Source organism: Penaeus chinensis, chromosome 39 (assembly GCF_019202785.1).
Source record: "Penaeus chinensis breed Huanghai No. 1 chromosome 39, ASM1920278v2, whole genome shotgun sequence".
In the NCBI taxonomy this organism is placed as follows: Eukaryota; Metazoa; Arthropoda; class Malacostraca; order Decapoda; family Penaeidae; genus Penaeus; species Penaeus chinensis.
In genome coordinates, this window is record NC_061857.1 from 28,832,857 (window position 1) to 28,850,356 (window position 17,500).

Consider the following 17,500-nt stretch of genomic DNA (forward strand, 5'->3'; position numbering starts at 1 on the left):
TTTTTCTTTAGTGCAGAGTGCATAATAATTCAGTGTAGAACAAAATCACTACAGTAAGTTTCACTGTGTTAACACATTTTAGTACATATTTCATGCTAGATTTCTTAGTGTTTACCCTTACTAGTTTTCTTTTGATTATTTTACATTAATATAAGCTTTTTTTTTTTATTTTTTTTTTAATAAATGTTTATTCAGGATTCAGTTTTATTTCCATATCGGTATCATCCTTTCTAACAATGCATAGTAAGCTAGGGGTTCACGATCCCTATCCACGTGGGGGGCTGTAGCTGTTGGATACGCCAGGCACTTCCCAGTCCACTTCCGAAAGAACCAGCACCACAGGAGCCTCCAGTTGCTCCTCCAAAGCCTGAAGAGGAGCCTCCGAAGCCATGTCCTCCTGCAGGCAGGGCCTCCAGAAGCTCCAAAGTTATTAGCTGGGGCACTGTAGCTTGCACTTACTCCACCAGCAGGGGCACCAGCACCGCTGCCGAAGGATCCACCTGTGACTCCTGCTCCACCGAAAGATCCGCTTCCTACTCCTGCACCGCCGAAGGATCCTGCACTGCTGGACAAGCCTCTTGAACTTCCAAAGTTATTGCTAGGTGCGTTATGGGTGTTACTCATAGCGGCTCCTCCAAGTGATCCACTTCCAATTCTTCCACCTGAAACTCCACCAGTGGATCTTCCTCCGAAGCTGCCACTTGAGGCTCCACCAAAGGATCCGGAACCGCGGCCAAAACCTGAGGCACCAGAACCTCCAAAGCTATTCGAGGGTGCGCTGTAGGTGGTACTCACTCGACTCCACTATTTATATGCATATATATATATATATATATATGCTTATATACATAATTTTATATCTCTTGTGTAAGTATGATATATATGTATATGCATATAATTATATATATATATATATATATATTATATATATGATCATGTGTGTGCGTATGTATGTATATACATGTATATGACTATATATATATGTATGCCTGTATACATATGTATACATATATATGTGTATATACTCATATAAATAAATATATGTGTATATACACACACACATACATACATACATATATATGTACTTGAAAAAAAATGCACAAACTACATTTATTAACAGTGGCAAAAATGTCAAAATCGACCTCGATTCGTGTGTGTATGTGAGAGAGAGAGTATGTGGGTGCATATATGTGTGCTTATATATTCATGTTTTAACATTTCTATGCATCTAGCTATGTTCCTGCTGTAGTATTTTACGGAGGAGCGTAGAGAGGTATCCTTATAACTACTAAGTACATGCATTCAAATAGCAAAATCCTAGTTTTGAAACCCTAGTGCCATGATACTACCACGATGAACGTGAGAGAGAGAAAACGAGAGAGAGAGGTAAAGAGATACACACATCGCTTATTGGAATATACATTATTCCCTCTGTTCAATAATTAGAACCAATTAGCAAAATATCTTCCGATGGAGAGGGTTGTACATTGTCAAGGGAATTTCTTAAAAAAAAAAAAAAAAAAAAAAAAAAAAAAATATATATATATATATATATATATATATATATATATATAAAAAGGCTTGTAGTCAAGAGCTCCCTTTGCATGCTAGGGGACGATCTAGGTAATTGGCAATTAACTTCTATTTGCACAGTGCTTTTATTCGTATGAACAATATAAAGTAAACACGGAATCTACGACGCCTATCCACGTGGGGGTCTGTAGCTATTGGACACGCCGGCACTTCCCAGTCCACTTCCGAAGGAACTTCCAGCACCAAAGGAGCCCCCAGATGCTCCAAAGCCTGAAGAGGAGCCTCCGAAGCCATGTCCTCCTGCAGAGCCTCCAGAAGCTCCAAAGTTATTAGCTGGGGCACTGTAGCTTGCACTTACTCCACCAGCAGGGGCACCAGCACCGCTGCCGAAGGATCCACCTGTGACTCCTGATCCACCGAAAGATCCGCTTCCCACTCCTGCACCGCCGAAGGATCCTGCACCGCTGGCCAAGCCTCCAGAACTTCCAAAGTTATTGCTGGGTGCGTTGTAGGTGGCACTCACAGCGGCTCCTCCAAGTGATCCTCCTCCGAAGCTGCCACTTGAGGCTCCACCAAAGGATCCGGAACCGCGGCCAAAACCTGAGGCACCAGAACCTCCAAAGCTATTAGAGGGTGCGTTGTAGGTGGCACTCACTCCTCCGGCGGCTCCACCAGCACCTCCAAACGATCCACCTGAAGAACCGCCAAAACCTCCACCGCTGATGCCCCCGCTGGAAGCTCCACTGAACGATCCATGGCCGCCAGTGCCGAAGCCTCCTCCTACGGATCCTACACCGCCACCAAAGTTACTGCTTGGGCCAGTGTAGCTAGTGCTGACGTCACTGTAAGCGACGCCTGCCAGCACAGCCAAAACAACTGCGATGCTTCGTCTCTGAAAGGGTAGATCTATACAATAATAATCGAAACATTAATGGCAGACACATTCCTGGTAAACGTTTGTACATCCAGAAAACTTACTACAGGCACTTGAAATCTCATTCATTCAGGAAATCATATTGGTGATATGTGTTCCTACCATTGTTGTGGAAAGAGATGATAATGCCGCCTACCACCTCCGCATGAGTTTATATAGCTGGGGAGGCAAAACTCAGGGACACCCACACCGGAAAACGCGCGCCAAGTGATTGATTTTTTTTTTTAATAAATGATAATAAGAAACCTTACCTTTTCGTTTTCTGTTTTATACTGTTATGTTAATGTCCCAAATTTTCGCTGAAACATTCTGTATAATTGATATGTACACACACTTTATATATTTATGCATGCATGTGTGTTTTGATATATATTATTAATACACATCAGTATATATATACACGTATATATTGTATATCTATCTGTCTATATATGTATATGTATATGTATATATCCATATATATACATAACTATATACACATGTACACTTGTATATATATATATATACATATATATGTATAGGTATATGTATATATATGTACATAAATGTACACACATGTATAAATATATATATAAATATATATATATATATATATATATATATATATATATATACATATATGAATATATATACATCTATAAATATAAACATATATAAATATATATGTATATAAATATATATATATATATATATATATATATATCATTATTTATATGAATATATATATATCAATATTTATATGAATATATATACATATACATATATAAATATTTATATGAATATATGTATATGTATATGTATATATCCATATGTATATGTATATGTATATATCCATATATATACATAAATATATACACATGTGCACGTGTATATATATATATATATATATACATATATATGTATATAGATGCCTATATGTACATAAATATACACACATGTGTGTATATATATATATATATATATATATATATATACATACAAATATATATACATATATGAATATATCAATATTTATATGAATATATATATAAATATTTATATGAAGATATATATAAATATATATATGTATATATATATATATTATATTTCTCTGTCTTTCTCTTTGCGCTTTGAATAATTTCTCTTTCTGTTTCTTTCTCTGTTGTTTTGTTTCTGGCTGTCTGCCTGTTCCTCTATCTTTCTCTCACATTCTCTCTTTTTATATCGTCCCTCTCTTTCTTGCTTTATTTATGTCTCTGTCTGTCAGTGTCTATCTCATTGTCTTGCTGTTTATTTGTCTTTATTTTACTGCTTATTGCTTTCTCTCTTTTACTCCGCTTGTCTGTCTCACTCTCTATTGTTCTATCTCTCTCTCCCTTTCCCTCTGCCTCTCTCTCTTATTTTTTTTCTCAATCTCTGTTTCTCTCTCTCTCTTTATATATATGAATATATATATATATATATATATATATATATATATATATATATATCTTTCTCGCTTGCTCCTTTTCTCTTAGTTGTTCTCTCTCTCTCCTTCCATCTCTCCATCTTGTTCTCTCTCTCTCTCTTGCCCCTTCTCTTTCTCGCTCGATCTTTCTGACTCTCTTTTTCTCCCCTTCTCTCTCATTTACTCTCAGCCTCTCTCTCTCTCAATCTATTTGCTTGCCTGTTTTCTGATTCTGTCTCTGCCTATTACTTTTCATTGACATTTTGTTTTCCTCTGTTCACTTGAACGTCTGTTACCTAGAAATATATTGTACAGCTGATAATAATTTCTCGATTTCATTCTCAACAAGGCCAAATGAAAGCAAAACATAACTAGAAAATATAAAAGTATTAGGGAAAAAATGTTTCGTCCTTTCTTTCATAAAAAACTTGATCTCTAGGACAGTAGCGGCGTGCGTTTCCCGATGTGGTTGTCCTTGAAATTTCCCTTGCAGCTATATAAACTCACGCTCGGACAGTGGCATGCACTATCATCCCCCACCTCCCACTACAATGGTACGATAGAATGAATGGCTCTATTGCTTGCAATGGCTTTCAATCAGTAAATCCATCATTAATGTGATTAATATAGTAAAGATAATATGTTTACCACAAATGTATTGAATAATTTCAGAGACGAAGCATCGCAGTTGTTTTGGCTGTGCTGGCAGGCGTCGCTTACAGTGACGTCAGCACTAGCTACACTGGCCCAAGCAGTAACTTTGGTGGCGGTGTAGGATCCGTAGGAGGAGGCTTCGGCACTGGCGGCCATGGATCGTTCAGTGGAGCTTCCAGCGGGGGCATCAGCGGTGGAGGTTTTGGCGGTTCTTCAGGTGGATCGTTTGGAGGTGCTGGTGGAGCCGCCGGAGGAGTGAGTGCCACCTACAACGCACCCTCTAATAGCTTTGGAGGTTCTGGTGCCTCAGGTTTTGGCCGCGGTTCCGGATCCTTTGGTGGAGCCTCAAGTGGCAGCTTCGGAGGAGGATCCGCCGGTGGAGTTTCAGGTGGAAGAATTGGGGGTGGAACACTTGGAGGAGCTGCTGTGAGTGCCACCTACAACGCACCCAGCAATAACTTTGGAAGTTCTGGAGGCTTGGCCAGCGGTGCAGGATCCTTCGGCGGTGCAGGAGTGGGAAGCGGATCTTTCGGTGGATCAGGAGTCACAGGTGGATCCTTCGGCAGCGGTGCTGGTGCCCCTGCTGGTGGAGTAAGTGCAAGCTACAGTGCCCCAGCTAATAACTTTGGAGCTTCTGGAGGCTCTGCAGGAGGACATGGCTTCGGAGGCTCCTCTTCAGGCTTTGGAGCATCTGGGGGCTCCTTTGGTGCTGGAAGTTCCTTCGGAAGTGGACTGGGAAGTGCCGGCGTGTCCAATAGCTACAGACCCCCACGTGGATAGGCGTCGTAGATTCCGTGTTTACTTTATATTGTTCATACGAATAAAAGCACTGTGCAAATAGAAGTTAATTGCCAATTACCTAGATCGTCCCCTAGCATGCAAAGGGAGCTCTTGACTACAAGCCTTTTATATATATATATATATATATATATTTTTTTTTTTTTTTTTTAAGAAATTCCCTTGACAATGTACAACCCTCTCCATCGGAGGATATTTTGCTTATTGGTTCTAATTATTGAACAGAGGGAATAATGTATATTCCAATAAGCGATGTGTGTATCTCTTTACCTCTCTCTCTCTCGTTTTCTCTCTCTCACGTTCATCGTGGTAGTATCATGGCACTAGGGATTCAAAACTAGGATTTTGCTATTTGAATGCATGTACTTAGTAGTTAATACGATACCTCTCTACGCTCCTCCGTAAAATACTACAGCAGGAACATAGCTAGATGCATAGAAATGTTAAAACATGAATATATAAGCACACATATATGCACCCACATACTCTCTCTCTCACATACACACACGAATCGAGGTCGATTTTGACATTTTTGCCACTGTTAATAAATGTAGTTTGTGCATTTTTTTTCAAGTACATATATATGTATGTATGTGTTTGTATATATATATATATATATATATATATATATATATACATATATATATGTATTTATTTATTTATTTATATGAGTATATATACATATATATGTATACATATGTATACAGACATACATATATATAGTCATATACATGTATATACATACATACGCACACATATATATGTTTATAATCATATATATATATATATATATATATATATATATATATATATATGTATGTATGTATATAATTATATCCATATACATATATATATCATACTTATACAAGAGATATAAAATGATGTATATAAGCATATATGTATATATATAAATATGCATATAAATATATACATATATATATATATATATATATATATATATATATATATATACACACACACATATATACATATATATATATCTATATATATATATATGTGTGTGTGTGTGTGTGTGTGTGTGTGTGTGTGTGTGTGTGTGTGTGTCCGCGCGCGTGCGTGCGTGCGTCTGTGTGTGTGTGTGTGTGTGTGTGTGTGTTCGCGCGCGCGTGCGTGCGCAATTAATTAAACAATAATACTCTGGCATCATCTTTCTATGTAGCAACTAATATTTTTGTTCAGATTGTAGGGTCTTTTCTCGTGATTTGAGTCCTCTTACACTTCAGATATGAGGTTACATTGATGATGGTAATTAGCGAGGCACTGCAATGTAAGTGCAAGTAATAGTTGTGCATTGTTTCCCGATCTGGCTTATTAACTGTTTTTCATTGGAAGTAACGTCGCGCAACGTTGCACATTTCCAAAATACATTTTCGTTGTTTTATCTCGATATCTTACTTGATTATTTTCGGAGTTAAACAGGAATCAGTGTAAAGAATAAGCCCCACATGTAATCAATATGTTATTTAGTTATAATCGCGTCTCCTGCGCTGCCATACTGCCGTTTTGCACTGTGAATATTAACATATAAAGACATTTTCATGAATATATGTGGTTCATTCATCTAAATATTTTGAGGAACTTTTTTCATGTGAAAATCTATAATGCTCATTCATAACCATTATTTACGTTTAATGTGAAAATACCGTAAGGTATGTGTCAATATAAAGTCAAGTGGAATTCTAACACAGTATTTACCGAGTGAAAAGTATCAAAGAGTTATCTAGCATGTTTGTGTTCTTTATATATATATAAATAATAATTGTATAATAGTATATGAATTCTTACTACTTATAATCTTAAATTACGACAGACGGCATAATAGGCCTTTATTAAGAACATAATCCCTAACGGACATTTTTCCGAGTTGATAACCTTTTTGTTAACGTTACCTGTTAGGTTGCCGTTGCCGTAAAGGCCCACAATTTATCAATAATGGTACATATATAAGTACATAGTAACTGTTAAATATCAAAAACATTATCACAGGTAAGGGACCATCCATTAAAATTGTTAGTATCTAACAATAAATAGTAAGAGTTTGGTGTAAAAATAAGGTATTGCCTATTTTGATGCGTATTTAAGATGAGTCTTTTGATTTTTTACAATATGCTTTATTATTGCGAGTCTTGAATCTGGGGAGGAACAGAGTTCCAGACAGTAGGGCCCAAGTAAGTGATCGGCAGTCGGAACGTGGAAAGTGTACTGTTCTTGTTCATATACATGATCATGGCTACCATAAATATGCAAATATCTTCTAACTTCAAAACTCGAGTTGTTTAAACATGAGACACTTGTGACCCAAGTGGCCACTGTTTATGATTATCCTGAGAATTCATCTGACTTAAAGTTTTAAGGGTATTAACTGGGTTTTATTATAGGGTACGTTGTGCACTATAATGGGTTACAGTAGGTAAGAGGAGGGTATCTATAGACAGAATACACTTTAAAACATATTGGGACATAACATCTTTAATTTGATAAATGAGACCAATGTGTCTGAATATTTTATGGGTAAGATTTATATGAAGCATAAATGACATAGATACCTCGAATAAAACATCAAGGAACTATACGAACCTTCACAGTTATTTTTGTTTAGTTGAAACTGATGGACTTATTTATTTGTAAATAGCATGTAATATGTTTTGTCAGTATTTACAGTCTGTTACACACACTGATATAAATAATCAACTGTTCTGGGTTTAGACCAAGTAGATATAATGTCACATTGTCATCATTGCTCTTAAGCAGTTTGTTTTGCCGGCTTTTCTTACTATTTCTAAAGTTGCAGAAAAATCGACGATAACAGCTTGGTTTAGACTCTGATGATTTGTGTTAGATTATAGTGGTATTGTTTGTAGTTACCGTGTGTTGTCAGTCTTAATTTGTGCATCTTAAATAAAGTTTGCATTTGCGTTTTATTCAGTCTGGTATACCACTAGTGATCCAAGGATTTAACAGCCTCTTGGTAGATATGTACTTGTTTTTTAAATGGTAGCATTTCGTATATAGTAATTTCACTGCGTTTAGAAAGACATCAAAGTTATTATTCAAAATTGGTGAGCAAATATCGCTTCAATGTACTGATGCTAACGCACTGGTAAAGAGAATATGGTTTGGATTGGTGTATATCCCAAAACGAATATGTTTAATGATAGGGTCTACTTGAACTTTATAAATAAGTGTGGGTAAATTATCAGACCTGAGTAGGAGGAGTATGTAAAGGTTGTCCATATTTGATCTGACAGAGATAGTTAGCCAAGATCAGGACTGTTTGGAGAACTTGTATGTGAAAGAAGTAGTTTAAAGCCTGCATCGCATTCAAGAATATGTTTGTGGAATAATGTGTTATATGTTCCAGTAGACTGATATTAAAGTCACCAATGAGAATTTATTTGATGTGCCTAAATGTGTCATTAGATAGTCACTGATTTATAATGACTTTAAACTCATTACAGCTACATGTTTGCTATAAAGCTTATAAATGATTGAGATTATATATGATGCATTAGATATAAGTTTCAGAGTAAAGGATTCAATATTACCACTAATGAAGCAATATTAATATAAACATTCTGCAGTATAGTCATTCTTGATGAAAACTGATTCCTCCATGTTTTATGTGTGTTCTGACAGAAGACAGCCCTCTAATGCATAAAGGTGTTTACTAGACTCCCTTAACCATATTTATGAGACTGCCAGTACATCAGGAGGATTGGGTAGGTAATTTAGGAATGTTTTTAAGATGTCATTTTGTATTGACGTTTATGTGTAAAGTATTAATGTAGTTATTTCCAATAGATTCTGCTCCAAAAGTATATTCCTCGATATTGCAGTATCTGGACAAAGATTTACCACAATTTTGTTTTAATCATATCAAGGTCAAAGCTTGCATTATCACAAACTATGTCATCAAAAGTGATCTGTAGAGATTCTCCATTAGCTCTTTTACAGTTTATATATAATTGTTAAAATGCAACGTGAAAAGCAGAACTGCTAGAACAAATAGAGAGAGAAAAAAGGGTGTAGAGAGTGACTCAACTAAACTATACAGCTATATATAGTAAGATGCAAGAAAGCTAACTTTATGTTAGAGTGTTTTTTTTTTTCTTTCTTTCTTTCTTTCTTTTTTTGCAAATTCATAGCTTTTGTGTCTTAAGATACAAATATATCCGTAAGTTTCAATAAAACAATAATAATAGAGGCTTCTATGGTAATAGAAATAAGTATAGGTTATGAATAGAAGACATAGTTGTAATAGCAGTAGTAATAGGCAGGCAACGCAGAAATAGCAACAGGAATAGCAGTAGATAGCCAAAGAGATAGCAGCAGAAGTCACAGCAGAGACAGTATAGGTATAACAGTAATAAAATTAAGATTAATAATAGTAGCAGTATTGTTGTAATAGTGATTCTGTTTGGTTAGGCAACGTGCAAGCAGAGATAGTGATAGTAGAAATATTAGAGAGTAAGTATAGTAAAGATAGTCCTGTAGAAATAGCTTAAGAAGTAGTAGTACCAGTAAACTAAGGAGTGGTAAGATTAGTGACAGTACTGCTAGTAGTAATAGCGGTGCATTGTATATCAGTAGGTATAGGGATAATAGTAGTACCATTAATAGTAGTTATAGTATAAGTAGAAATGGAGGTAGCAGAGGTAATAATAGTGGAGGTGGTAGTGGTAGAAGTAGTAATAATTCTAGCAGTAGTAATAGTAAAAGTAGTAATTAGTAGTAGTAGAATTAATAGTAGCAGTTGTAGGTAAAGTAGTACTTAGAATAGCGGAGGTAGTAGTAATAGAAGTAGCAGCATCAGCATAGAGATAGAATAATAGTAGAGGAGGAAATAGTAGACATAGTAGTTACGGTAGGAGTAGGAGTGATAGTAGCAAAAGAAGTAGTAGTACTAATAGTAGTTGTAATAGACGTAGCAGAAATAGTAGTATAAATATAAGTAGTAGTAGTAGAGAAAATTAAATTAGAAGTAGTAGTAGTAATAGTAGCAGCAGCATCAGCATCAGTAGTAAAAGTAGTAGAGGAAGAAATATTAGATGTAACAGTTGGGGTAGAAGTGGCAGTATAAGAGTAGAAAGTAGTAGTAGTAATAGTGCTAGAAGTAGTAGTTAGTATTAGCAGCAGTACTAATAAAACAGTAGTAGTAGAAGCAGTTATAGTAATAGTAATAATAGGAGTAGCAGAAGTAGTAGTGGTAGTAATAGTGAAGAAGTAGTAGTGGTAGTAATAGTAGAAATAGTAACAGCAGTAGCAGTAGTAGTAATAGTAATAGCAGAGATGATGTATTGAGTAATAGTGACATAAAAGTAGTAGTAATAGTAGTAGTTGTAGTAGTGGTGGTTTTCTAATAGAATTCTAATAGACATGGGAATGTTAGATAGCAGTAGCACAGTAATAGTAATAGACTATAAATATACAAGACTGGTAGTAGTAAAGAGTAAAGATGAGGATAGTAGTATCAGTATTAGAAGTAATAACAGCAGAGGAAATGTGATCTTGTATGTTCTAGAGCAGTGAAGCATTAGGTGTTTTTCCCAAAATAGGGAATTTATTAAGGCAATCACTTAGTGCTTCATCAGTGGTGATTATATGTTTTTGATTTGAACGTTTAAGTTTTATACATATTTTGCCATTCTTAGTGTAGCGTTGTTGAAACAATTTACTCTGTTGTTTACTGAAATTCCAAATCGATTTAAGGAGCTTCGGAGTGAGACTTTCATTAACAAGTTAGGTCTAGTGGTAATACATGCACACACACACACACACACACACACACACACACACACATACACACACATATATATATGAATATGTGTGTGTGTGTGTATGTGTATGTGTATGTATATGTGTATCTGTATGTGTGTGTGTGTGTGTGTGTGTGTGTGTGTGTGTGTGTGTGTGTAATATATATATATATATATATATATATATATATATATATATGTGTGTGTGTGTGTGTGTGTATGTATATATGTATATATATGTATAATACATATATGTAACATATATATAATACATATATATATATATATGTGTGTGTGTCGTGTGTGTGTTAGTATATATATATATATATATATATATATATATATATATGTATGTGTGTGTGTGTGTGTGTGTGTGTGTGTGTGTGTGTGTGTAATATATATATATATATATATATATATATATATATATATATATATATATATATATGTGTGTGTTTGTGTGTGTGTGTGTGTGTATGTGTGCGCGTGTATGTGTGTGTGTATAATACATATATCTAACATATATATAATACATATATATATAGTCATAATTCCGATGACAGCGTTTATGACAGGAAATTCTGCTTTATTTTCATAGGTAATTTTAATGCTCACCACCGGGAATGGCTGAATTGGTGTCCCAACTGACCGACATGGCATTTGGTCTTGAATTTCTCTGATGCAGTTGGGTGTGAGCAGTTAGTCCGTGGTAGAACTCACAGGAGTGGTATCTTGGATTTTTTATTAACTGAGAGGGGTAATTCATGTAGAATTAATGTAATGCAGGTTCTTCTGACAGTCGTAGTCTAGCTTTTAAGATCCTGCTTAACTTTCCGATACCAGATTTTAAGATAACTAAATAAGTCTAGAATTAATTGGAATGTTATCTACCATGCTTTTCATAGTATTGTTTGGGAATATGTTTATAATGTTCCTTGTCTTGTTATTGTTCTTAATTTGTTATTGTTGGACATTATAATGAGGTTTGTACCGAGTAAAATTCTTAAATCTCGTTCACAGGCTGAAACAAGGGTTAATAGACTATGTCACCAGGTTTACAGGGATAAGTATACGGCCTAAAATTTCTGGTTTGCTAACCGCACTCACCGTTATTGTCATGCGAAATATAGCAAAACTTTGGTGGAATAGATCCTAGTGGCTTGTTTCCTTTAATTTTAAAAAGAGTAAATGGTCACATACCCCCTAAATTAGATGTAATCTTACGCCTTTGTCATGGGCCATTTTCAGAGAGCTGCCCACTACAGTCTATTGGCCCTTTTCAATTACACTAATTTTATCTAAGGTTTTTGAACGTTTCCTGGTTAAACGTGTTTCTATATATCGAGACCGTTTCTTCTAGAGACTTAGTTTGATTTTTAAAATGAGCAATGAGACATTGCGTATGTTGGCGAATGAAATGAAGTCTGCTTTAGGTGGGGACCATGAGTCAAGTCAGTGACAAAGCTTCTGACACTTAATCACAAGGGTTTTGCTTTTTAAGTAGTGGTCAGTTGGTTTTGGTTTGAATTTTATCTGTTTTCAATTGGTAGAGAACAGCGTGTTCTGCGGGTGATAGTTTCCAAATCAGTTGATAATCTGAAGCTCTTAGCCGTAACCTTGACTCAAGCTTACATTTGAATTGCAGATTAGGAATATGGCCCGGGAAGTTTCATCGAAATTAGGTATTCTGCGCAAGATTTATGAGGATGACAACATTACTCGTTAATGTTTATTTTCTTTCATACCTAATTTTGAGTAATGTTTTCCTGTGTGACTATCTGCTGTAGAGTCACACATAAAATTGCTTGATCGGTTTATTTTTCCATTAATTAAATTTCTCCTATCTAACTTGGATTTGGATAATGGGCAGTCTATACCCCCCCCCCCCATATATATATATATATATATATATATATATATACATAACGATACAAACAATGTAAACAACGTAAATACATACATATATTCACACACATTATATATATATATATATATATATATATATATATATATATATATATGTATATATATATGTATATATACATATATATATATATATGTATATATACATATATATGTATATATACATATATATGTACACACACACACACACACACACACACACACACACACACACACACACACATATATATATATATATATATATATATATATATATATATATATAATATACGATTTGATACGACTACCGATTGTATGATTGAGATTGAGTATGTATTACAGATATTGTAAAATAATGGGAGTGTAAATTAGCATTAGGACCACCATAATAAATGTATTGTTTATCTTTTTTAGAAACTCATTGTTGGTAAGTTAGTGTTGCTTTGCGTTATTGCCTTCATAATATATATATATATATATATATATATATATATATATATATATTACAGTAAACTGTGATATTATGTTGCTGAGGATGCTGTGATTTGATAAGCTATGATTTCAATCTTCCGGCAGTTTGCTGGTGGGTCAGTGGTCAGTGTTGTAAGTTTGTTTATTTGAGTTTAATACATTGACAAGAATCGAACAATGGATAAAGGTTTTATATAATAATGCATTTGATGAGTCTGCTGTTCATATCATAAAATGATATTTTGTTAGGTTATTTTCTCTGTTTGAAATAATGTTTAAATATGATATTCAAACTGAATGTCAGTTCATTCCAATATTGAAGTGCAGATAATTCCTCCATTTAAACAATCTATGTATATATCTGCATTATTGCATTTAAAGATGCTCCTGTTCATGTGAATATTATAGATAATCGATTTTTATATTATTGTTTTACTCGTATTCTCAGGTCTTGTTTTGACATTTTAATTGAATCGCTTTAATGATTAATTTGAAAGTATATCCTATTTCTTAATAGTTTATGCTTACATTTTGTATTGGGGCTATTTATCATATTTATCCTGTTATCCAAATATTTAGATACAATTGATTTATAGGTTGAATCACTGTTCTCATTCAATAAAGGCGACATATGATACATTGTTAACCAACAGCGGCTGCTAACGATATATATATATATATATATATATATATATATATATATATATATATATATATATATATATATATATATATATATATATATATTATGTGTATATATATATATATGTGTGTGTGTGTATTTATATATAATTATGCATGTGTATATAGATGTATATGTATATATATGTATGTATATATGTATATATGTGTATATATATATATATATATATATGTATATATGTATATATATATATATATATTTAAATATATATGCGTATATGAATATATCAAAATATGTTTTTTGGAAAGCCTCTCACGTTAACAAATATTCTGAACACTTGCAGAGAGCTGCCAGTGTCATGGCCTTCTGCAATATCAAGATGTACAGCTCTACATAACATACATGTTAAAAGAACATGTAGAAGCTGATCCTAAATATCGTACCAGAGAATTTTAGCTGATACTAATTCAATCCAAAATACTCTGAATTATTTAGATCCTTAGCCACAGGTTCATAACCTGACTTATTAAAGGCAGCATTCAAAAATCTTTCTATGACATTAAATAGTTTGTTGTAATCACTAAATCTATTCAAATACACAATGCTTTCATTCTTTATTACAACACACACGTTATCCCTACCTTTCAAGCCTAATTTGTTGGTTGCTGATAGCATCTGTGATCTGCTTTTAATCGTATTTATCATTAGTAATATCACTGGATATTTGCACTTCCTTCATAAATGTCGAATGCAAAGAAGGATGATGCCTTTTGTATCAAAGGCATTAGCTTTAACATTACAAAAATATCCTTTTACAACAGTTTTTGCTCATATGTGTAGGTTCCAGACGTAGAAAACAAACACCAATTCTCTTCAAGCTGTCTAACTTCGTAATATCATCCAACCTGCCAAATGTTTCACATTGACTTATATCATGGGATGGGCCTAAGATTGCCCCGGTTTGAATTGAGAGACGAAAGGTTTTTTACAGGAATTATTTTGGTTTGCAATGTTAATCATGGTTTGTGCCATATTATTTAAAACAAATAAGTAATTGTTTTTGACTGTTCTATTGAGTTTGTATTAACTTACTGATAGCCTAGATATGCTGTATCCTTTTCACCAGACGTTAAGTGAACATTAGTTTTCGTATCAGGTTTTAAAAATCTTAACTCCTCTTTCATGTATTCTGTAACTTGCCGCTCTTCAGTTCGGAGCCCAGCCAACTCCTCACCATCATTTACACCTCCTGTCCTACAAGTGTACTCTCTCTTTAAATCTACAGGAAGCAACCTCTCAAATTTGGTTAAACTGGGAGAATGTGCAATTTCCTATTTCTTTCCATTTTTTCTTAAGTCCAACTAGGCTTGTTCCATTACACCAATCATACGAAGTAGTTTTGCTTTACTACCTTCTGGTACAAACCTTAAAGAACTCATTTCTCCAAGTATTGCATCTACTATATTTTCTGAGGAACCAAATCTTTCATTCAATCTGGTCAAAATTATCCAGTCTACCAATCACTTCCCTTGAAGTAACTGCCTTAGAGTGAAAGGGCCTTTAACATGACGGGATATCACGTCTTTTATAATCCTTGACAAATATAGGGAATTCACGAACATCTCCATTAAATGTAGGAGGCTCCACTTTCTTAATCAGAATGATGCAATTATTAATTTATAAATCACTTTTTATCACTATTGAATATCACCAATAGTGACTGAATATCACACGTCAATTTCAGCAAATCATCAATTTGTTCAAAATGTTCATTTTGTGCATTTTCATTTTCATTTGATTGTTCTAATAATTTATCACTAATGCTCTCTGCCCTAACAAATAAGCTACACATTTCACTGCAGATACTATCCAAAACTTCAACTTGGCATTGTTGTTAAACGAGATCATTAAACACTTTAGCTTTAGTAAGTGTGTGTGTGTGTGTGTGTGTGTGTGTGTGTGTGTGTGTGTGTGTGTGTGTGTGTGTGTAGATATAGTTATTGTTTGTATATGTGACAATCGTGAAGTGGGTGCTGTAATAGAGATTTTTACATCATTTCTCCTACTTTACGTTAGACATGATAAACGGCTTTTTTTACGCGTATGCAGATAGAAAGTGAAAACTGCATACGGACATCAATCTTCCTCTTCATGAGAAAAGTCTCAGTGTATTCAGGCAGAACTTTCGGTCCAATAACCTTCATGTCAGTACTGATTTTCTACATAAGCCTGTGTGTGTGTGTGTGTGTGTGTGTGTGTGTGTGTGTGTGTGTGTGTGTGTTTGTTCGGATGTGTGTGTGCGTATGTATACGTGTGTATGTGTGTGTGTATGTTGCGTCGGCAAAGAATGATCTAGAAAATAATTACTGGCATGGAGGATATTGTACCCCCCAGAAAAATATATACATATATACATACATACATATACATATATATATATATATATATATATATATATATATAAACATAATATATATATATAGATAGATAGATGAATAGATAGGTATAAATAGAAATACAGATATAGATGTAAACTTCCCATTTTTAATATCGACAGAGGTAATAATAATTGTTAAACTGCAGTAATGAAAAACTCATATAGATAATTTTCTCCTTTACATAATTTTCTTCCATCCCCATAACATACAGAACCAATGTGACGATTATTCTCATTAACATAACTAATGATTTATTTCATATTAACGAAACAAATTGACAAATTTACCTTACATTGGCCAGAAGTTATGTTATGAAAAAAATATCTACCATTAACATTTCAGCTATATGTGGATTACTTTTTTGTCTTGAATATAACTGGCCAATTGAAAATTTCAAAATCAAAGACAAAATACCATCCCTATTATTTTCATCACAATCTAGAAATGTATGTACAACATCGGTAATGCTAGAGGAACTACTTCATGGAATCTTTTTATTCGTGCAAATGACCATTATAACATTTCATTCAGAATAGGAAGGTTAATAAAGACGTTTCCCCAGTCTACACCCTTTGCTTTTGCCCTTTGCATTTTAGGAAGTCGGTGGATTTAGAAATGAAGTCCAAAATATAACGAGTATTTAACATCACCTGATAAGAGTTGATGAGTTGAAGATACTATGGATATCCCACAGATTTCTGACCATTCCGTTGTAATGCACACACACACACACACACATATGAACAGCAAGAAAATCTAAGGTAGAAAAAAAAAACACGTCACAAGCTAGACTTAGAAGAAGAGGAGGAGAGAGAGAGAGGTGAGAGGCAACACAGTAAACAGGTCATGTCAGGTCCAACTGATGGCGTATGTCGAGACAGACGTTTAGTGATGTGTGTGTGTGTGTGTGTGTGTGTGTGTGTG

The 17,500-nt window shown here is 34.2% G+C and overlaps 2 protein-coding genes across 2 annotated transcripts; one reads left to right on the forward strand and one right to left on the reverse strand.

Annotated features, from left to right (window-relative positions):
- Positions 1 to 1,702: 1,702 nt before the first annotated feature.
- On the reverse strand, positions 1,703 to 2,536 carry LOC125046541 (glycine-rich protein 5-like). Its single transcript, XM_047644325.1, has 2 exons — positions 2,512 to 2,536; positions 1,703 to 2,388 (listed from the first exon to the last, which is right to left on the reverse strand). Exons 1-2 carry the CDS (start codon positions 2,534 to 2,536, stop codon positions 1,703 to 1,705), a joined length of 711 nt encoding a protein of 236 aa, XP_047500281.1.
- Positions 2,537 to 2,612: 76 nt separating this feature from the next.
- Positions 2,613 to 5,327, forward strand: LOC125046542 (keratin, type I cytoskeletal 9-like). The gene is made up of 3 exons (XM_047644326.1): positions 2,613 to 2,674; positions 4,387 to 4,447; positions 4,566 to 5,327. The coding sequence occupies exons 1-3, from the start codon at positions 2,613 to 2,615 to the stop codon at positions 5,325 to 5,327; spliced, it is 885 nt and encodes a 294-aa protein (XP_047500282.1).
- Positions 5,328 to 17,500: the final 12,173 nt, after the last annotated feature.